This window comes from Muscardinus avellanarius (assembly GCF_963383645.1).
Source record: "Muscardinus avellanarius genome assembly, chromosome: 12".
NCBI classification, from domain to species: Eukaryota; Metazoa; Chordata; class Mammalia; order Rodentia; family Gliridae; genus Muscardinus; species Muscardinus avellanarius.
Genome location: NC_137798.1, coordinates 69,494,720 through 69,518,002, shown reverse-complemented (window position 1 = coordinate 69,518,002; position 23,283 = coordinate 69,494,720). Strand labels below are relative to the sequence as shown.

General features: G+C 42.5%; 1 protein-coding gene across 1 annotated transcript in view; it reads right to left on the bottom strand.

Annotated features, from left to right (window-relative positions):
• Nucleotides 1-23,283, bottom strand: part of PPP1R36 (protein phosphatase 1 regulatory subunit 36) — a gene marked incomplete at both ends in the record, with an annotated part of 30,417 nt that overhangs the window by 1,906 nt on the left and 5,228 nt on the right. The window contains 6 exons of the mRNA XM_080707164.1: nt 16-58; nt 9,504-9,638; nt 12,927-13,025; nt 18,695-18,761; nt 18,853-18,950; nt 20,722-20,805. Of these exons, the coding sequence (XP_080563290.1) occupies nt 16-58; nt 9,504-9,638; nt 12,927-13,025; nt 18,695-18,761; nt 18,853-18,950; nt 20,722-20,805 (526 nt within the window). The remainder of the gene's footprint in view (nt 1-15; nt 59-9,503; nt 9,639-12,926; nt 13,026-18,694; nt 18,762-18,852; nt 18,951-20,721; nt 20,806-23,283) is intronic.

Below are 23,283 nucleotides of genomic sequence, written 5' to 3'. Positions count from 1 at the left end.
ACTTAACAGACTCACCTCAAAGAATTTCCAGTCTTTTTGTGTGTCTGATATTTTCTCCCTGCAATATAACAAATCACAACAGTAGGTTGTCAGGGAAGCTCAGTCTGTAGTTCTCTAGCTCTTCCCCAAAAGGAAGATCATGACTGGTGGCCCCAAGATGATTTAGCTGCATAAATGCTAGCAGAAGACATTTATAAGAAGTGTCAGAACCTTCTTCACCTTCCTAGGTGGCGGAGATCAAAACTCCTAGAACGTTTGGTCAAAAGTTCACCAATATATGGGAGGCTGAGATAGGAGGATCACACAGGTTTGAAGCCAGCCTCTGCTATTTGGTGAGGCTCTCAGGAACTTAGTGAGACCCTCTTTCCAAATAAATTATAAAATAGGGCTGAGGGCATACCCCAGAGGTAGAAAGCCCCTGGGTTCCACCCCCTAGTATCACAAAAAAGAAATTCACCAATATAAATTCAGAATAAACAAGCTGATAATGAAATGTATGCTTTCAAATGCTTCTGTTAATGTGAATTTTGGAGACCTGAGGAGACTGGGAAGGTGGTGAAGAGGTAACCCGAGATTGCATGTGATGTGCAGAACAAGAGGGTAAGTCTACAAGGAACTAAAAAAAAAAAAAATCCCAACAATGGTAATAGCTATTGAGTACAAAAGGAAAGATTAAACCAACAAAGGTCTACACCATGCAACCAATAGACTGAGAGCACTAGTATGTTCCTTCTTAAGTAGACTTCAGCCATCTCTCTCTCTCTCTCTCTCTCTCTCTCTCTCTCTCTCTCTCTCTCTCTCTCTCTCTCCCGCTCCCCTCTCCTTTATCCCTCTCCCTCTCCATCATTGGAGATCAAACCCAGAGGCTTAAGCATGCTAGGCTATTGTTCTACCACTGACCTGTAACCCCAACCCTGAGCCTCATCACCGAAAAGCAAGTATTTGCCCAGGAATTTTGCAACAAAAATTTAATGTAAAGGATATTGTACTGGGCTGAGCACACTGAGTGGACTTTGCCTCATCTCCCAATGCAAGCCCTTCTGATTCTGATTTCCAGCCTTAGAAAAGCAGTCCTGGCCTGTGGAGGCCTCGAACATTGACTATAGGAGCTGTGCCCTTGCAATCGCTTTATCAGTGACTGCAACCCAGGGGACTCCAAGGTTGATCCTGGCTTTACTTTTGTTTTTCCTTGGGCCTTCCTTGGGGAAATTGTGAGTCCTAGGACCTAGGATTGGCCCTGGTACCAGGCTCCCCAGAACCACCCTGAACTTCCATAGTCTGGCCAAGGTGACCCAAAACCCTCAGGACCTCCAGCCTTCTCACAGGAACGTTGGTTTGTATGGACCCAAAGCAGGCTTCCGTTTGGGGCACGAGGCTAAAGAGGTGGTTCCGCTCAATGGGGTCTGTCCCTGCCCTTCCGCACACTCTCTTCTTTATGAACCACTTTCCTCTTGTGTGAGTCTTCAACAAAGAATTAAGGCAATTGTGGGCATGGTGCATGGTGGTACCCACATGTAATCACAGTACTTGGGAGTCTGAGATAAGAGGATGACAGTTCAAAGCCAGCCTCTGAAACTTAGGCCCTCAGCAACTTAACAAGATCCTGTTTCTAAATAAAAAATAAAATAGGGCTGGGATATGTCTTGGAGGTAGAATGCCCCTGCATTCAATCCTTAGCACCACAAAAAAAGAAAAAAAAAAAGAATTAAACACAATTTAATTAAACAGAGACTACGTGCCAGGTTCCATGCTAAGCCCATTACAATGACTACGTATTCAGTCCTTATCATATCCCTATGAGAGTCAGCACTATTATTTCCACTTTTCGACTGAGAAAACTAAAGTTGAGACTAAAGCTCAAAGACATGTTGGGGACAGATCTAGTACTAAAACTCAGACCTGTAAGATACCTAAATCTGTCCTCATAACCAGAATACTAGGAAAACACGCGTTTTCTTTAGAATAGTTTGCAGATAAGAATATTAAACAACAATTCCCAGTAGAAGTTTTTCAGAGCAAGTTTCTACATCTCTTTGGTATCATCTGAGGACTCTACCTGAAGAATTTCTGCCTTATCATGTTCCTCTACCAACTGAAACCAGACACCAAGCCAGCCTGCCAAGGTAAAGCTGAAAAGCAAACAAACTGTACTTGCAATAGCGAGCCAGCCAGCATGTATCCTGGGAGGAAGTTTAGAACAGAACTCCAGTTAGTGTGACCCACGCCAGCACCATCTTAGCAAAGCTTAGAACTGAGTTGATTGCCCAAGAAACACACACTTTCTCTCCTCTTCCTTTCCCTCCCTCCCTCCCTCTCTCACTCCCTTTTTTTTTCCTTTTTCCTTTCATCTCTTTTTGTTCTCTCACTGGTTTAGTTTAGAAGAGAGGATAACATGAGTGTCTCCCAGTTTCCTTCGAGTTGCCATAAACACTGGCACTGCTCCCCTCTTTGAGCCCAAAGCAAACTGACATAGTGCACACCATAAAAACTGAGCACGGAATGTTCTTCTTGCCCTTCTGATTGAGCGCTGCACATGAAACAGAGCTGAGTCCAGGAAGCAGGTGTTTAGCCTGAGTACTGTTAGGCCCTTGCCGGAGCCAGCCGGCAGAGGTTCGGGTTCTGAAGAGAGGCGTGAGGATGAAGACTTTTTAATTGTAACGTGGGAGAGCTGCCAGCCTACTATCTCTACTGGCTGACCCCTGTTTCTGGGTCAATATTTCCTACAGGTTGATGACTATGCCTGGGTCAGTATTCTCTATTGCGCCGACGCTTCTGGCCGACGCCTACTTCTGGGTCAATCTCATCTCTATTGCGCCGATGCTGGGTTTGTTTTTCCAGGGGTACTTATACACAGCTACAGGTCAATCAACGTTCTCGTGCTATCACCACCGGAATACAATACAGACCAATCCTAAGCACATACATTACAGGCAGATCAATCAATGCCCTTGTGTCATCACCACCTGATCTTCTCCCCAAACCTTGTTGACTTTGGGCGAAGGACAGTCAGCTGAGTCAGACACTAATCTAGGGGAGAGCCTTAATGGCTCCCCACAGGCCCTCACAGTTTACATCTCTGTAAATACATCTTCTACTGGTCAACTGTGAGTCATTGCTTTTTTGTTTTTGTTTTTGTTTTGTTTTGTTGCAGCACTGGGGCTGGAACCCAAGAGCATTCTACTGCTGAGCTATACCTCCAGCCTTATTTTTTATTCTTTATTTTGAAACAGGGTCTCACTAAATAGCTGAGGCTGGCTGCAAACCCAGGATCCTCCTGTCTCAGCCTTTCAAGTACTAAAAGTATTAAAAGAGTGTGCTTCCATGCCTGGCTTTATTCTTTATTTTTGAAATAGTGAGGATCTCACAAAGTAGCTTAGGCTGGCCATGAACCTGTGATCCTCCTGTCTCAGCCTCCCAAGTATTAGGATTACAAGCATGTGCCATCATGCCCAGCTCACTGTTCTTTCTTTTTTGAATTTTGTGATTTTTATAGTCAGTGCATAAAACTTAGAATCAATTGATTATAAATTCAGAAATGTATCTTATAACAAAGCAGAGCCTTCCAAAATCCTTTGCAAATTTTTACAAGATTTTTACAACAACACAATCCAATAGAAACATAATCTTTTAAAATTTTAAATTAAATTCATATTCTTAATATATTTTTCTTTTTACATTTCTAGAGCCATGATAGAAAGAAACAGGTGGGCTCGGGGGTATAGTTTAGTGGTAGAGTGCTTGCCTAGAATGTACAAAGCCCTGGGCTCAATCTCTAACACTACAAAAAAAAAAAAAAAAAAAGAAAAAAGTGAAGTTAATTTTAACAATATTTTATCCAGACTCCCAAATATCATTTCAACATATAATCAATATTTTAAATTAATGAGATATTTTATTCTTGTTTTGGTAGCACTAAGGATTGAACCTAGGGTGCTCTGCCACTAAGCTGCATCCCTATCCCCTTTTTAATTTTTAAGGCAGGGTCTTGCTAAGTGCAAAACCTAGCTTCAAACTTGCAATCTTGCTGGGCGTGGTTGCGCACGCTTGTAATCTCAGCATTCAGGAGGCTGAAACAGGAGGCTCAGCTACTTAGTGAGGCCCTCTGCAACTTAGTGAGACCCTGTTTCAAAAGAATGAATAAAAAGTAGGACTGGGGGTGTAGCTTGGAGGTAGAATGTCCCTGGGTTCCATCCCAGTACCGCAAAAAAAAAAAAAAAAAAACTTGCAATTTCCTGCCTCGGCCTGCTAAGCAGCTGGAAGTACAGGGCTATGCCATTTGCCTGGCTTTACCCATTTTTAAACTTTTTATACAATATATATATTTAGACTTCCAGCATGTTCTCTTTGGACCAACCCTGAGCTCAAGTGCTCAGCAGCCACGTTGGTCAGCAAAGACACTCCAACCCACCTCTGAGGGCAGCGAAGGGCTGTCCAGTGGACAGAGGGAAAGACAACCTGGTAGTAAGTCCAGAGATTTTTAGTGGCCTGTTATGATTCTTTTTTATTTCTTCTTGCTACCTTAGACTGTTGGCTCCACATCAAAGTGAAGAAAGTATACTAGTTATCCTAACTGGACATGAAGCCTAGAGCCGGGGCTCCGGCCTGGGAGAGCGCTTGGTGCCCCACTGGCCCCGGCTGCTTTGGATGGGACCAGGAGTGCTAACTGCCTTGCGTCACCATAACGAAATTCCTGAGATAGTAAACTTATGAGAGGAGAGGTTCATTTTGGCTCACCGTTTCAGAGGTTTCAGTTCATGATCTTTTGGCCTGACTGCTTTGGGTCTATGGTGAGGAAGCACAGTATGGCAAAACCACTCATCTCAGAACCCAGAAGCAAAGAGAAAGAAGGGGCATGCCCACAGCAACCTAAGAACCAGGCTCCACCTCTTCTTCAAGGTTCTACCACCTCCCAATATGCCACCCTGGGGAATCAAGCCTTTAACACATGGGTCTTTGGAGGACATTCAAGAGCTAAGCTGTAAGTCGGGCGTGGTGGTGCACACTTGCAATCCCAGCATTCAGGAGGCTGAGACAGGAGGCTCATGGTTCGAGGACAGCCTCAGCTACTTAGCAGGGCCCTTTGCAACTCAGTGAGACCTTGTTTCAAAATAAAGAATAAAAATTAGGGCTGTGTGTACAGTTCGGAGGTAGAATGCCCCTGGGATCCATCCCCAGTAACCCAAAATAAGAAAAATAGGGGGCTAAACTGTAGCATTAGATTTAAATTAATGTTGAGTCCTCTCTGTACAAGAGAAGAAAGTTTTCAAAGGGATGTGTTGATAGGGAGAAGAAAGAGTCCTTGGTGCAAGCAGGGCAAGGTGGGGCACGCTTATAATCCCTGTAAGCAGGAGGCTATGAAAGGAGCATCCCAGGTTCATAGCCAGCCTCAGCAACTTAATGAGACCTGCTTTAAAAAACAAAATAAAATAAAATAGGGCTGAGGGTATATCTCAAGGTAGAATGCCCCTGAGTTCAATCCCCAGTACCTCCACCAAAAAAACCTCTTTGGTGCCTGTGATGAGGGCCCAGGCAGGGAGCAGGGCTCAGGAGTGACTCAGATCTGGGCATGGAGGAGCCTGTAGTCCCAGCTACTCTGGCTGCCAAGGTGGGAGGGTCACTTGGGCTCAGGAGCTGGAGACCAGCTGGGGCAGCATAATCACACCCCATTTTGAAAAAACAAAGGACAATCTGTATACCTGAGCTTCAAGGTGATGAGCTTTCTCTCCACCTCATGCCTAAAGAGATGGGAGTGGAGCCAGAATTGGCCATAACCAAAAATCAGATCTACTTCTGTAGCATGCACCACAGAAGAAGATTCACACACCCATCCTGGAACATACAGGGAAGTTTTACTGAACATATTTACTAAAATTTTGCCAAAGCTGCCAGGGATGGTGATACATGCCTGTAACCCCAGAACTTGGGAGGCTGAGACAGAAGATGACAGGTGTGAGGCCAGCCTCAGCCACTTGTAAGGCCCTCCGCAATCTAGCAAGGCTCTGTTTCAAAACTGAAAATAAAAATGGCCAGGAGTGTAGCTCAGAGGTAGAATACTCCTGGGTTGCCAGACGTGGTGGCGCACGCTTGTAATCCCAGCATTCGGGAGGCTGAGACCTGGAGGATCGCGGTTCGCAGACAGCCTCAGCTACTTAGTGAGGCCCTCTGCAACTCAGTGAGACCTGGTTTCAAAATAAAGAATAAAAAATAGGGCAGGGGGTGTAGCTCGGAGGTCAAATGCCCTGGGTTCCATCCCCAGACCCGCCAAAAAAAAAAAAAAAAAATACTCCTGGGTTCCCTCCCCAGTACAAAAAAAAAAAAAAAATTTAAAGCTTATGTGATAGTGAAATTTTACAGATGTGCTTAGAACACAAAGGCATGCCCTCCTACTTCTCAAGAGACATGAAAGCACTAAATTAAAAGCACCCAAATTACTGGTTCTACTGAAACCTTCTATTTAACCCCAGAGATAAACAGTATAAGGTGTTCTAGTCCTATATTAAGTATGCATATTAGGGAAGAAAACTTGAAATTATTAACTTATTCACATCGAGAGGAATGAAATAACGCTAAAATCAAATAATCACTTGTAACTGGCAAAGACACTGTCTTCATCTGCTCCTACATAAAAACCACCAAGAAGCTGGGTGTAGTGGCACAGGCTTATAATCTCAGTACTCTGGAGGTTGAGGCAGGGTCGCGGATACACAGCAACCCTCAGCAGCTTAGTGCGGCAACTCACTGAGACCCTGTCTCTAACCAAAAAATTAAATATGGCTGGGGTATAGCTCAGAGGTAGAAGGCCCCTGGGTTCACTCCGTAGTAACACACACACACACACACACACACACACAGAACAATATAAACTCCTGAGTCAAGGACATAATCAACATCAGGCCAATTAACACCTTTTACTGACAAAACATTCTATGATCTATGTCCTTTGTTCAGCCCTTTGACCTATATGAAGTAAATTTTTTCTTTTTTTCTTTTTTTTTTTTTTGGTGTGTGTGTGGTATGAGGATTGAACCCAGGGGAGCTCGCCATGCCTGTTTTTTTTTTTTTTTTTTTTTTTTTTTTTGTTCTAGGGATCAAACTAAGGGGCATTCTACCTTCGAGCTCACTCTGGCCCTTTTTATTTTGAAACAGGACCTTGCTGAGTTCGTGAGGCTGGCCTCAACCTGCGATGCCCTCTTTCAGCCTCCTGAGTACTGCGTTGACAGATGCGTGCCACCGCACCCAGGTCTGTATGGAATCTGACGTATGAATAGCAAACGGTGAGCGATAAGCTCATTCTCCTCCAAACTGCTATCCAATGAGCGGAGAAAGCTGATGCTACAGACGGTGAAGAAGAGACCAGCATCTTTGTTGCTGTTGTTTTGTTTTGTTTGCAGTACTGGAGATGGAACCTAGGGCATTCTCTCTCTGAGCTATACTCCCAGCCCTATGTTTTATTCTTTATTTTTTGAAACAGTGTCTCACTACACTGTGGAGGGCCTCAGTGAGTAGCTGAGGCTACCCTCAAACCTGCAATCCTCCTGTCTCAGCCTCCCAAGTGCTGGGATTAGAAGCGTGTACCATCACACCCAGCTAGACTGCATCTTTTGAACATGTGCTGTGCTAACCAGAGGCAACTGCCTACTTACATTATTTTTTATCTTAGTGCTTGTTCTTTGTTTATTTATGCAGTGCTAAGGATTGAACTCAACGCTTCACTCGTGCTAGGCAAGCATTCTACCACTGAGCTACATCCCCAAGCCCAAAAATAGTTTTTTTTTTAAACCTTAATTCTAGTTTTCTCAACTTGAAGTCATGCTTTGAAGATGAAAAAAAAATTAGAAGAAATGTTGATATGAGAAAAGGTGATTTTACTTACAAATGCAGAATAGAAATATATGTATTTGTATATATATTTTTTCATAAATGCTCAGTAGTTTCTAGATGTGCATCAGCATACTATGAAACTAGATTTTCCAATTTTCCACTAGTTTTTAAATAAAAGATGAAACCAATAATGTATTCGAATGTGTCTACAAATGAACACAAGTGCCTAAGTTGAATATTAGCTGATAAGTAATGCCATCATTAAATGGCTTGAAAGAGTTGATCAAAAGCATAAATTCTAGTTGGGTGTTGCTGCGCACACTCATAATCCTAGTACTTGGGAGGCTGAGACAGGAGCATCCGGGTTCACAAACAGCCTCAGCTACTTAGTGAGGCCCTCTGCAACTTCGTGAAATCTTGTTTCAAAATAAAGAATAAAAATTAGGGCTAAGGGTATAGCTTGGGGGTAGAATGCCCCTGGTTTCCATCTCTAGCACCACTAAATTAATTAATTAATTAAAATTAAAATTAAAAAGAGCATAAATTCTTTTTTTTTTTCCAGTACGGGATTGAACTCAGGGGCATTCTACCTCCGAACTACACCCCTGTTTTCATTCTTTATTTTGAAATAGGGTCTCACTAAGTTGTGGAGGGCCTCACCAAGTAGCTGAGGCTGGCCACGAACCTGCGATCCTCCTGTCTCAGACTGCCAAGTACTGTGGTTACAAGCATGAGCCACCATACCTGGCTAAAAAAGCATAAATTCTTAAGGAATTAGCCCAAATGAATAAAGTAATTTTCATAAAGATAATCAATAAAAAATATTATAGAACAAAACCCGAAAGCATAAAAATGGTCACAAAAAGAATGATTAGGCAAATGGGTTTATTGTGCAACAAAATAACTATAGCTGCTTTTGAAAGTAATAAGTGAAATTATGTACACAAAAGAGAAGAAAGTACACAGGAAATGTAGAGTACAAAAAAGGATGTGTAAGGATGCTCATTGACAAAGCTGTCTTTGAAAATGTAGGTGAAACACCAAGAGAGAGAACATGTATTGGGTTCTTTTCCAATGAATTGGGTTTTTTCGTTTGTTTGTTTTTAAGTTCTGTCTATGGTCATCGTATGGCTGTTGGGCCTCTTTTGAAACAGCTCAAAGGAAGAGCTCTAGAGTTAGGGATTGAATCTTTCTATCTATGATCCCACACTTTTCCTTGATGAGAATCCTTTTTCCATTTTAATTACAGTTGAAAACTTTGTCGTTCTTCTCACAGACAGTGCCATCTTATAGCCCCCACCATGGCAGTTCATCCTAACAACTCTGGTTTCAACAGAATTCACAAACAATCCACCCTCCTGCAACACCGGCCCATCACCCCCTGGAGGCAGTCTTGGGGCCCGTCCCACGCAGAAATCCTCGCTGGTTGAGAGTAAGGTTCCACTGAGAGATCAAGTCATTTAATCCCCAACAAGGGAGAGTTTTAAAATATCAGTGAGATTCTGGAATTCCTTCCGTACTCACGTGGCTCTCTCAAAACAGACATCATAAGGGCTTGGGCAGATTCTCACCTGAGTCCAATTACTCTGAACAACAAAAAGGAATCCTTGTCAAGGGCACAGAAGTCAAGTGGAAGGGTCCTAAGGACATGCTGCTAGATGGCATTGGAAGTGCACACTTACTTTCCACAGCACATGTGATGCTTATCAGGCATGCCCAGGCCTAACACGATGATACAGTACTTCTGCGCCAAGTACTTCTGCGCTGCTTCCAGCCTACTTAACACTAGCTCCATCTCTTTTTTCTCCACAAGGCCCCTGGGAGTAGCGGGTGAAAGACAATATGGATTAATTTGAGCAGATGCCTACATTGGTTAGCAAACATCTGAATTATAAACTCTTGAGCCTGGCGTGGTGGCACATGCTTGATATAAATGTATTGCCACCATCGAAAATTGTGAAGACTGCAGGGGTGGTGGCGCACGCTTGTAATCCCCGCGCTTGGGAGGCGGAGACAGGAGGATCGCGCAGGTTCGTAGCCAGCCTCGCTGGCTTAAGAGACCCTGTTTCCAAATAAAAATATAAAAATGGGTCTGGGAGTATAACACGGAGGTAGAAGGGTTTCCAGGAACCCCAGTACCACCAAAATAAATAAATAAATAAATAAATAAATAAATAAATAAATAAATAAATAAAATAATAAAAAGTAGGGACTACTCCAAAAAGTAAAAAATAAAAAAATAGGGCTGAGGGTATAGCTTAGAGGTAGAATGCCCCTGTGTTCTATCCTCAGTACTGAAAAAAAAAAAAAGATAATATATATTGTCTCATTGAAGTCTACACAACTCTGTGAATTAGGCATTGCCATTATCCCTATGTTATTGTGCCTTACTAATCTGACTAAAATATATGCAATCTATACTTAGTTCTATTATACTAGGTAAATTGACTGATAACTGGAAGCCTGAAAATGAAAAATTATAATGATTTTTAAAGATCAAACCTTAGATTCGTGCTGGGGTCAGAAGCATGCCCTTCCCAGGTCCCTGCCTCACTCCTCACACCAGTCCAGGCGTCGGCACCTGCCATCGCATGTCACTCCTTTTTTCTAGGTTACTACAAAGCTTTGGGGAAAGGAAAGCTCCCAAAGCAGCCTGTCATCGCCAAGGCCAAATTCTTCAGCAGAGGAGCTCAGGAGAGGATTAAGGGTGTTGGGGTGCCCATACCCTGGTGGCTTGAAAGCCACACAGTTTCAGAGGTTTATTAAATGCTAATAAATTCTCTTTAAAAAAAAAAATCAAACCTTAGAGCCAGGCATGGTGGCACACGCTTGTAATCCCCGCGCTTGGGAGGCTGAGACAGGAGGATCGCACGGGTTCGACGCCAGCCTCAGCTACTTAGTGAGGCTCTCAGCAACTTAGTGAGACCCTGTTTCCAAATAAAATATAAAAAAGGTCTGGGAGTGTAGCCTGGAGGTAGAAAGCCTCTGGGTTCTACCCCCAGTACCAAAAATTCAAACCTTAGAATCAATAATTGTAAGGCTTGGACTGTCTTGCTCTTTGTCGTTTTGTAATTGATTACTTCTAAGAAACAGTGTCATGCCACTGTGTTCTGGTAGGTATTAGTGCATTTAAAAAATAATGAAGAAGCCGGGCGTGATGGCGCACGCTTGTAATCCCCGCGCTTGGGAGGCAGAGACAGGAGGATCGCACAGGTTTGAAGCCAGCCTCGCTGGCTTAAGAGACCCTGTTTCCAAATAAAAATATAAAAAATAGGTCTGGGAGTGTACCCCGGAGGTAGAAGGGCTTCCTGGAACCCCGTACCACCAAAAAAAAAAAAAAAATGACGAGGAAACCTTTCTTCTCTGTTGCCTATAAATTAAGATATAAAACAAATTTTTTTGCTAGAGTAGCAATGAGCCTCAAAATTAGAAAGAACCATGCAAAATGTAACAAGCCTAAGTGCCACCAAAGTCTAATAAGTCTCTCTTTGGGAAGAGTAGGATTCCTCAAGCTTTCTAAGCCGTAGCCAGCTTCAGCCCTTTTGCTTGGTGCCATAGAAACATTGTGCTCTTGGTGCTCTAACTCCCCTGCTGTGAAATGCCACCCTGAAATAACACGTTGTATATTATGATGGCTTTACAGGAGCCGCCATATTTAAATTATTCGGTCCTTTATAACACTGCTGTCCAGAAATATTTATCTATCCACAGGTGGTTCTCAAACTGCTTGATTATATAAGAGAGTTTTGCATTTTGAAAATATTCTGCAGCAACAAGTTAATGTCTCTACCCAACATTCCTAACAGCCAAATCATTGGGTTGGTTCCACTTGTACTGGGGAGGGCAGCCTGGCGCTTGGAAAGTTCCATGGCTCGTGAAAGGTCACCCAGCCTGCAAGGCATTGTCCTGCTGGGGACACTAAGTTCCCAGACTCTGGACCTACATGTACATCTCTGAGCCACTTCTGCCTAAAGCAGTAAAGTTCCTTAAAAGTAGCCTCAGAAACCTTGGGGGTTTTCCCATGATGAGAAACATCATTTTGGCCAAATTAGTTATATGTTTTAAATCTTAGCTTTTTTCATTAGATATTTACAAACCCATTAGCAAGAATTTTGTAAGCATAAAAAGCATACTAAAAAATCAATATTTATACTGTTGTATATGATAACTACTATCACATGTGACTGTTGAGCCCTTAATGTGGCTAGTGTAACTGAGATATGTTGTAAGTATGAAAGACATCGAGCTTCACAAGACCTACTTTAAAAAAAGTAGTGTCTCATTAATATCTTCCCAGTATTGACTACATATTGTAATAACATTTTTGATTCAGTGGATTAAATAAAATAACGATTAAAACTCATTTCATCTGTATCTTGTTAGAGTGTGTGTGTGTGTGTGTGTATTACTGGGAATTGAACCCAGGGCCATTCTACCATTGAGCTACACTCCCAGCCCTATTTTTTTTTAAACCGGTCTAATGGATTGTGCACTATTGTTCTTGAAACTGTAACCCTCCTGTCTTAGCCTCCCAAGTATTGGGATTACAAGTGTGCACAATCATGCCCAGCTCTCTTTTTACATTTTATTTATTTATTTATTTATTTATTTATTTATTCTACTGATGATGGAACCCATGAGCATTCTATCTCCTAGCTACACCCCGAGCCCTATTTTTTATTCTTTATTTTTTAAACAGGGTCTCACTAAGTTGTGGAGAGCCTCACTGAGTAGCTGAGACTAGTTGTGAACCTGAGATACTCCTGCCTTGGCCTCTCAAGTACTAGGATTACAAGCATGTGCCACCATGCCTGGCTTTCTTTTTACATTTTAAAGATAAAGTTATTTAAAAATTAAAATTACAAATGTGTTTTTCATTAATCTCATTACTGAGTAATGTTGGTGTGAATTAGTTGGGATATTTTGCTAAGCAAATACCCATATGAATTATTCAGTGAGCTTTAAAAACTGGCAAACTCTCTCATGTAAAATGTCTCTGTATACTTGAAACATTTGAACAAGTCTATCATCTCTTTACCTTAGATAAAAGTTAGTCTTAAACTGGCTTTGATAAAAATCTGAAGCACTAATAGAATCTTACTTACACCATATAGCTTTTGGGTTTCTTTTCCAGTGAGCTTTTTTCCAAGTAATGAGATAAATAGTACAATAACGCCATTAGGAAATTGTCCAGATACTTATTTCTATGGAGAGATTTGGGGAGAAAAAAGGAAAGAAATTAGCACTAATCTATTTCAAATATTGGGGTTCAGGTGGGCATGGTAGCACACACCTGTAATCCTAGTACTTGGGAGGCTGAGCCGAGCAGATCACAGGTTCAAAGCCAGCCTCAGTAATTTACCGAGACTCTCAGCAATCTAGTGAGAGGTTTGGCCAAAAAGACATTCCACAGAAAAAATGGAATCTATTTCCAAGTAAAAATTAAACAGCAAAGTACTTGGGAGGCTGAGATAGGAGGATCATGGTTCACAGCCAGCCTCAGCAATTCAGCGAGGCCCTCCACAACTCAGTGACACCCTATTTCAAAATAAAGAATAATAAAGTCGGGCGTGGTGGCGCACGCTTATAATCCCAGCATTTGGGAGGCTGAGACCAGGGTATTGCGGTTCGCGGACAACCTCAGCTACTTAGTGAGGCCCTTTGCAACTCAGTGAGACCCTGTTTCAAAATAAAGAATAAAAAATTGGGCAGGGATGTCGCTCAGAGGTCAAATGCCTCTGGGTTCCATCTCCAGACCCGCCAAAAAAAAAAAAAAAAAAAGAAAGAAAAAAAGAAAGAAAGAATAATAAAAAATAGCACTGGGAGTGTAGTTCAGAGAACGTTCCTGGGTTCAATGACCAGTACCACAAACAAACAAACAAACAAACAGGGCTGGGGTAGTAACTCAGAAGTAGAACACTCCTGGATTCAATCCCCAGCATAACACACACACACACACACACACACACACAGTTTTCTCATAAAAAAGTATATGGGCATACAAAATAAGAATAATAAGAAATACATATATGTTATTATGTCTATCACACAACTAATCTACCTTTTCTGTGTGTGTACATGAGTGTGTATGTGTGTATATATTGCACTGGGGATTGAACCCAGGGACATCCTACCTCTGAGCGCAACCCCCAGCTCTATTTTATTTTTATTTTTTAAAAAAGGTCTTGCTGGCCAGGCATGGTGGTATAAGCATGTAATCCCCATGCTTAGGAGGCAGAGACAGGAGGGTCACGCAGGTTTGAAGCCAGCCTCGCTGGTTTAAGAGACCCCGTTTCCAAATAAAAATATAAAAAATAAATAGGTGTCTGGGAGTGTAGCCCAGAGGTAAAAGGTTCGCCAGGAACCCCAGTACCACCAATAAATAAATAATAAATAAATAAATAAATAAATAAATAAATAAGGTCCTGCTAAGTTAATGAGAGTCTCACAATTTGCTGAGGCTATCCTTGAACCTGCAAATCTCCTATCTCAGCCTCCCAATTACAAGCATGTACCACCACACCTGGCTTAGTTTACCATTTAAAATTCTAACTACTACTTGGGAAACTAAGACAGAAGGACCGCAGTTTCAAGGTCAGCACATGGTAACTTAGCAAAACCCTGTTTAAAAAAAAAATTAAGCCAGCTGTGGTGATGCATGCCTATAATCCCAGTACTTGGGAGGCTGAAACAGGAGAATCACAGGTTCAGCAAGTAGTGAGACACTCAGTAACCTAGCAAGACCTGGTTTCAAAAATAAAATAGGGCTGAGGGTGGTAGAATGCTTGTGGGCTCAATCCTCAGTGCCACAAAAAATTAAAAATTAATAAAAAGGGTTAGCAGTGTAGCTCAGAGGGAAAATGCCCTTGGGTTCAATCCCCAGCACCACACCCACACATATGCAGACAAACAAAGAAAAAACAATCTATCTAGTACTTAGAAGGCTGAGACAGAAGGATCATAGGTTTGAAGCCAGCCTCAGCACTCAGCAAGACTCTGTTTCAAAATAAAAAATAAGCCAGTTGTGGTGGTACACACCTGTAATTCCAGTACATGGGAAGCTGAGATAGAAGGATCGCGGGTTTGAGGACAGCCTCAGCAAGTAGTGAGACTCTTATCAACCTAGCAAGACCCTGTTTCAAAATAAAAATAATAGGGTTGAGTATATAGCTCAGAGGTAGAATGCTCAGGGGTTTCATCCCTAGTACCATAAATAAATAAATAATAAAAGCTGGGCATGGTGGCATATACCTGTAATCCCAGTACCTGGGAGGTTGAGGCAGGATGATAGCAGGGTCAAGGACAGCCTTAGCAAGTAGTGAAATTCTCATCAACCTAGCAAGCCCCTTTTTCAAAATAGAGCTGGGAGTATAGATCAAGGTAGAATGCTCCTGGGTTCAATTCCTACTAACACACACACACACACACACACACACACACACACACACACACACATAAATAAATAAAAAGAGTTAGTATATGGTTCAGAGGCAGAATGCCCCTGGGTTCAATCCCCAGTACTACTACTACTAGTAATAATAATAATAATGATAGTAACTAACATCATTATTGACCTGAGCATGGTGGTGCACACCTATAAATTCAGTACTTGGGAGGCTGGGACAGGAGAATTACAGGTTCAAGGACAATCTTGGCAACTTAGCAAGACCCTTCTTCAAAATTAAAAATAAAAAAGAAGCTGGGTATTGTGGTGCACACTTATAATCTCAGTGCTTAGGAGGCTGAAACAGGCGGTTTGCAGGTTTATGGCCAGCCTCATCTACTTAGTGAGGCCCTGTTTCAAAATAAAGAATAAAAAATAAGGCTGGGAATATAGCTCAGAGGTAGAATGACCCTGGGTTCAATCCCCAGTACTGCAAAAAATAAATAAATAAAAATAAAAAGGGCTTTGGGTATGGTTCAGAGTTAGAATGCTCCTTGATCAATTACCAGTTCCACTAATAATAATGGCAATAATAATAATGATACAATTAGATTCTATCAGCTGGGCATGGTGGTGCATGCCTGTAATCCCAGTGCTTGGGAGGCTGAGCCAGCAGGTTTGAGGACAGCTTCAGCAATGTAGCGAGACTTTCAGTAACCTTGGTAGACCCTATTTCAAAATAAAAAGAGCAAAGAGCAGCCAGGCACGGTGGTACGTGCTTGGAATCCCATTCCCAGCAATTTAGTGAAGTCCTCCACAACTTAGTAAGACTCTGTTTCAAAATAAAAGCTAAAACAAGGCTTGGGGTATAGCTCAGAGGTAGAACAGTCCTGGTTCCAATCCCCAGTATTGAAATAAAAACTTAAATTCTATCTACTAAACTGTTATAAATGTGAGAAATCTGATTTTGTTAGAAAAAGATTTTGAAGAAGTCAGACACCAAATTCTTATAGTTGTGCTTATTAATATTCTTTTTAAAGTGTTTGTTATACAAGTTATATATTTCCATTGTTTAGAAAATCTACAAAATATAGGAAGCAAAAAGTTCTCTTTTCTCAACCCTTTGTCACCATGCTCCTCCCTAGCAATGACCACTATTAAAAGTCTGGAGTTAACTCTTCCTAAACTTTTTTTTTTTTTTTTTTTTTTTTTGGTGGTACTGGGGTTCCTGGAAGCCCTTCTTCCTCCGGGCTACACTCCCAGACCTATTTTATATTTTTGAAACAGGGTCTCTTACGCCAGCGCCGCTGGCTTCGAACCTGCGCGATCCTCCTGTCTCCGCCTCCCAAGCTCGGGGATTACAAGCGTGCGCCACCACGCCCGGCGTTCTTCCTAAACTTTTTAAAGCAGGTAAATGCACATACAACAAACTCCCCCACCCGCATATATAAAGGCTTTTTTCTAGTAATTAATGGGGTAATTCTGTAGATATGATTCTTTGCAACTTGCTTTTATCACTTACGTGTGTAGCATGGACGTCTTTCTATGATGCTGTGTATAGACTTTCCTCATTTTTTTGAACTGCTGAATAAAGTATTTTATATCTCCAAAGTTATTTAGCTAGTCCTCCATTGATAGATATTTAGGTCTTTAAAAATATTATAGATACCCAGTTCTGACTCGTTGTAGGTGCCACAGTTGTTGTTTTTTAATGAAAAAAGAATTCTAGAAAGAAGTGAAATTGCTAGAACAAAGTACACATGCATATTAAATGTGTAGATCTTGCTCTCCAAAAAGACTATGCTGATATAAAATGTTATATCATTTGTTTGCAATTAAAAGTTATTGTTTTATTTCTATTCTTTTTTTTTTTTGCAGTACTGGGGATGAAACCCATGGGCATTATACCTTCAAGCTACACCCCCAGACCCATATTCATTATTCTTTATTTTGAAACAGAATCTCACTAAGTTGCAAAGAGCCTAAGTAGCTGAGGCTGTCTGCGAACTGTGATCCTCCTGTCTCAGACTCCGAAATGCTGGGATTACAAGCGTGTGCCACCACACTCGGTTTGTTTTGTTTTTTATGTGTATGGTACTGGGAATTGAACCTGGGGGCACTTTACCTCTAAGCTACAACATTCCAGCCCTTTTATTTTTATTATGAAACAGGATCTCACTAGATTAACGAGAGTCTCACTTGCTAAAGCTGTCCTTGAACCTGCAATCCTCTTCTCTTAGCTTCCTAAGTACTGAGATTTTAGGTGTGCACCACCATGCCTTAACTCTAAATATTCTTATAAGAATTTTTTCTGCCTTCTTTCCAGCCCCAAATAGAAATTCTTTCTCTGGCACACTTTTTTTTTTTCCACAGTACTGTGGATGGAACCCAGGCGTATTCTACCTCCAAGTAACACCCCCAGTCCTATTTTTCATTTTTTATTTTGAAACAGGGTCTCACTGAGTTGCAAAGGGCCACCCTAAGTAGCTGAGGCTTTCTGAAATCTGCGATCCTCCTGTCTCAGCCTCCCAAATGCTGGGATTACAAGTGTGTGCCACCACGCCCAGCTCTGGCACACTTCCTTTAACTATAACTTTAAAGCAGGATTAAAGGTGAGCACTGCAGATTTTTAAAAGATATTAGTAACTACTTGCCTTAGGTTACATTGCCCCAGAAAAGGACCCTGCAGCAAAGATCTGAGAGTATAGGAGCTGATGAGGGAAGTGACCTCAGCAAACATCCTTAGGAGAATGGAGACAGGAGACCAGAAGCCAGCAAAAGGAGTACTAACAAGTTACTGCTGTGACCTAATGTGATTCAGTCCTGCCGGGCTGCAGGAGACAGCATAGAAAACATCTTGGAATTATCCTGACAGGAGGAGGCTGGGACATTCATTCCCAACTCCCCCATGGCACATGGCTGGCCTATTTGCCCCGTGGTCTGGGGGAGTGTGCCCCATCAATTGCGCAAGGCCTGCGGGCCGGCAGGCTCAGCTGCTTGCCAAAGCAGCCTTCACACAGTGCCAAGGAGTGTGGGACCAGTCCGTAGAGGGTCAGGTGTCCAGCTCCAAGTAAGCAGTCAGTGAGAGTGCCCCAGTTTTAAGAGGAGATGCTTTTACTTCCCGATTTTGAAGTGAAGGGAACTGATGCTTAGAAAGGTCAAGCAACGCCCTGAGTCACAGAACTAGTACTTATCAGGACCGCCAAACTGGCAGAGAAAACTGTTCTTCAGTCAGCGGGCAGAGCCTGTGAACGTTATGTAAATACAGTACAGTCCATGTGGGACTCCCTGCCCTGGGCTTCCTCTGAGCTCCTAGAACTTCTGGCTTCCTCTCTCAACCTCTTTGGTTTCAGTCTTCCAGTCCTGAGATAATGGTTTATGTGCAGCCCACCTCATGCTCGGTCTCTAAAAAATTTGTTACCACTTATCAGATGAAATGACTACAAAATAAAGGGAAAAGATCTACAGCGTCTCAAAAGCATGACATACCTCATGAATGTTGTAAAAGAGCAGATCCGCTGCATCTCAGTCTCTTGTAGCAAAAGCAAAGCAACGACTGCAGGGAGAGAAGATGGGTAATCGAAGGAGAGACGAGGAGCTGCCTTGGAGGGTCACAGCACGAAAGCAAGGAGGAAACCGTTACTCACACTTAACATCATCCAGCGTCACTTTGCCCTGCAGACCTCGTTTCTCCAAGGATTTTGATGACTTCTCTTCTCTTGAAGCAACCCTTTTATCTGTCAGCCTGTTTTTGGAATTTTATAGAATTTTTTTTGTTGTTTTTTGCAGTACTGGGGATGGAACCCAGGGGCATTCTACCTCTGAACTATACCCCCAGCCCTATTTTTTTATTCTTTATTTTGAAACAGGGTCTCACTGAGTTGCAAAGGACCTGACTAAGTAGTAGCTGAGGCTGTCCGTGAACCGTAATCCTCCAATCTCAGCCTCCCAAATACTGGGATTACAAGAGTGCACCACTATACCTAGCTTAATAGACTCTTGCAGTATTTTAAAAGTGTGGGGAGCCATTAAGGCTTTCCCCTGGATTGGTGTCTCTGACTCAGCTGGCTGTCCTTCGCCCAGAGTCAACAAGGTTTGGGGTTATGAAAAGTTCAAAGAGGTCAGAGAGAGGATCAGGTGGTGATGACACGAGGGTACTGATAGACCTATCTGTAATGATGTGTTTTGCATTGGTCTTTATTGTATTCTGGTGGTGGTAGCACGAGAATGTTGATTGACCTGTAGCTGTGTATAAATACCTCTGGAAAAACAAAGTCGGGGTCGGCACAATAAAGACGAGATTGACCCAGAAGCTGCGTTGGCCAGGAGTGTTTGCGCAATAGAGAATACTGACCCATAGTCGTCCACCTGTAAGAAATGTTGACCCACGAAGAGGGGTCGACTAGTAGAGATAGTAGGCTGGCAGCTCCCCCACGTTAGAATTTAAAATTCTCCATCCTCACGCCTCACTTCAGAACCCATACTCTTGTCGGCTGGCTCCGGCATAAAAGGTCTTAGGTAAACTAGGCTTGGTGGTGCACACTTGTAATCCCAGCATTTGGGAGGCTAAGACAGGAGGATCGTGGTTCAAGGACAGCCTCAGCTACTTAGTGAGGCCCTCCGCAACTTAGTGAGACCCTGTTTCCAAATAAAGAATAAAAAATAGGGCAGGGGGTGTAGCCTGGAGGTCAAATACCCCTGGGTTCCATCCCCAGTACCATAAAAATAAATAAATAAAAGGTCTTAGATGTATCTAATCTATTCTAAGGTACACAAAGCATTTACTATAAAGTAATGAGAGCCTGAGCATCATACATGAGTTTCATTGCATGTAATATCATTTTAGAATGCATTTTATTAAACATTACATTTATAGCCAGGCGTGGTGGCACACACTTATAATCCCAGCATTTGGGAGGCTAAGACCAGAGGATCGCGGTTCGCGGACAGCCTCAGCTACCTAGTGAGGCCCTCTGCAACTCAGTGAGACCTGGTTTCAAAATAAAGAATAAAAAATAGGACAGGGGGTATAGCTCGGAGGTCGAATGCCCCTGGGTTCCACCCCAGACCCACCAAAAAAAAAAAAAAAAAAGGAAAAAAAACATTACATTTATTATGCCGGAGCAAGAATAATGCACCCCAATATAAAATGTAAACATAGGGTGGGGGATGTGCATTGTGCTAGGCCCTGAATTCAACCCCAGCACTACACCCCCATACACATACATGTAAATGCATCCCATCAAAAATATATAATCTTGAGAGGGAGGTACTAGGGATTAAACCCAGAGTCATTCTACCTCCTCCGAGCTATACCCCAGACCTAATTTATTATTTATTTGGAAACAGGGTTTCACTGAGTTTGTGTAGCGCCTCACTAAGTTACTGAGCTGGCCACGAACCTGCAATTTCCTGTCTCAGCCTCCCCGTACTGGAATTACAGGGATGCGCCACCGCACCCGGGTGAGTCCACTGGGAAGTGCCCCGGGCAGCGCCAACACGGGTGAGAAGGTCACCTTTCTGAAGCGGGGCCGTCCATTTCAGCGAAGTGAACTGCTTTGCCTTTTTTTCCTTTTTCCTTTTCTACTGCAGGCGTAAAACTGTAATAGAAATGAGATCATTAGGAACTTGACCTTTTACCAAGGGGAAACTAATCCTATTATGACTATAGCTCACGCAATCCTAGGACTAGCATGTAGTATGCGCAGAGGCTGAATCTTTTCAGTACAGTACTGTTCAATTATGTATTTGTGGAGAGAATAATTAAAGCGTCAGACTTCACATGAAGCCTCTAAGCCTTGGCAGCCTCCACAACACCACCATCCATAACATTTACCTGAAAATCTTGTAGTAACTTCATAAAAAGCAGAAGCCTTATAAGTTTGGAGGGTTTTTTTTTTTAAAAAAAAACGTATTGAATATTTATTATGGGCCACTTAGGGTTTTTTTAGTTGTTTTTGTTGTTGTTGTTAGTGGTGATGGTGGTGGTGGTGGTGGTGGTGGTGGTGGTGTGTGTGTGTGTGTGTGTGTGTGTGTGTATGTGTGTGTGTGTTGCTGGGGATTGGATCCAGGGCATTTTCTCCCTTCCTTCCTTCCTTCTTTTCTTTTCTTTCTTTCTTTTTTTCTTTCTTTCTTTCTTCCTTTTTTCTTTTTTTTTTTGTGTGTGGTACTGGGGATGGAATCCAGGGGCATTCTGCCTCCAAGCTACACCTCCAGCCCTATATTTTTATTCTTTATTTTGAAACAGGGTCTCACTGAGTTGCAGAGGGCCTCACTAAGTAGCTGAGGCTGTCCATGAACCACAATCCTGTCTCAGCCTCCCAAATGCTAGGATTTCAAGTATGCGCCACCACACCTGCCCTCCAGCATTCTACTTCTGAGATACACCACAGCCCATTTATTTTTTTGTTTTGAAACAAGGTCTTGCTAGGTTACTTGCTGAGGCTGTCCTTGAACCTGTGATCATCCTGTCTCAGCCTCCCAAGTACTGAGATTACTGGCGTACACCACCACATGTGACTTATTTTTTTGCTTTTTATTTTTTTAATCTTTAGACTCTTGGCACCAAGTTGGTCAGTGGATGATTTCTAAGCTTTTCTTTCCTATTGATGTCCCTTTTATCATTGGTCTCCAAGGATCCGGTTCTTGGAGGGCATGCTGAAAAAGGGGCAGGGATCAGATGGAACTAAAATAAGATGGTGATAAGCTCTGTCTTCCAGAGCTTATCTGGAAGCGTGGTGGCGCACGCTTGTAATCCCAGCATTTGGGAGGCTGAGACTGGAGAATTAGGGTTTGCTGACAGCCTCAGCTACTTAGCGAGGCCCTTTGCAACTCAGTTAGGCCCTGTTTCAAAATAAAGAATAAAAAAAAAAACTGGGGGTGTAGCTCGGAGGTAAAATCCCCCCCTGGGTTCCATCCCCAGTACTGTAAAAAAAATAAAATAAAATAAAGAATAAAATAGGGCCAGGAGTGGTGGCACACGCTTCTAATTCCAGCATTCCGGAGGATCGCGGTTCGCGGACAGCCTCAGCTACTTAGGCCCTCCGCAACTCAGTGAGACCCGCAACTCAGTGAGGCCCGGTTTCAAAAATAAAGAATAAAAAATAGGCCAGGGGATGTAGCTCGGAGGTCAAATGCCCCTGGTTCCATCCCCAGACCTGCAAAAAGAGAGGAAGGAAGGAAGGAAGGGAGGGAGGGAAGGAAGGACAAAATAGAGCTGGAGCTTGGGCTCAGAAGTGGAATATACCCAGATTCAATCTCCAGTATCACACCAAAAAAAAATTTAAATAAAAAAATAAAAGGATACATTTGAGATTGTCTTGCATATTTAATTTATGAACTTAGCCAAATACACTTGGAGTTATAAAGTCATAAAGTCATAGAGTTCTGGGGTTAGAGGACATCTAAAAGATCATGTAATGTAAGGCTATTTTATTTTATTTTAGTATTGGGGATTGAACCCAGGGGCAGTCTACCTCCAGACCACACTCCCAGCCCTTTTTTGTTTTTTTAATTTTGAAACATAGTCTCACTAAATTACTGAGGCTGATCTCAAACCTGTGATCCTCCTGTCTCAGCCTCCTTCGTACTGGGATTACAGGTATATACCGACATATTACAGGTGTATACCTCTTCACTTGAAGAGGCTGCCCTGGGTCCTAATGTTTGAAATAGGTGGTGGACAGTGCCTATACCCTGGCATCACTGTTAAACTTCTAGTCTTTATTCTCTGACCTCTGGACATATACGTTTGTCATAGTTGCTTTTACTAGACTGATGTCATTCTTCTTTTTTTCTTTTTCTTTTTTTCTCTCTTTTTTTTTTTTTGCGGTACTTGGAGTGGAACCCAGGAGCATTCTACCTCTGAGCTACACCCCCAGTCCTATTTTTTATTCTTTATTTTTGAAACAGGGTCTCACTGAGTTGCAGAGGGCCTCACTAAGTAGCTGAGGCGGTCTGCGAACCGCGACCCTCCGGTCTCAGCCTCTCGAATGCTGGGATTACAAGCGTGCGCCACCACGCCCGGCTTGACTGAAGTCATTCTTTAGCTCAACTGGTGGGACAGATTTCGCTATAGA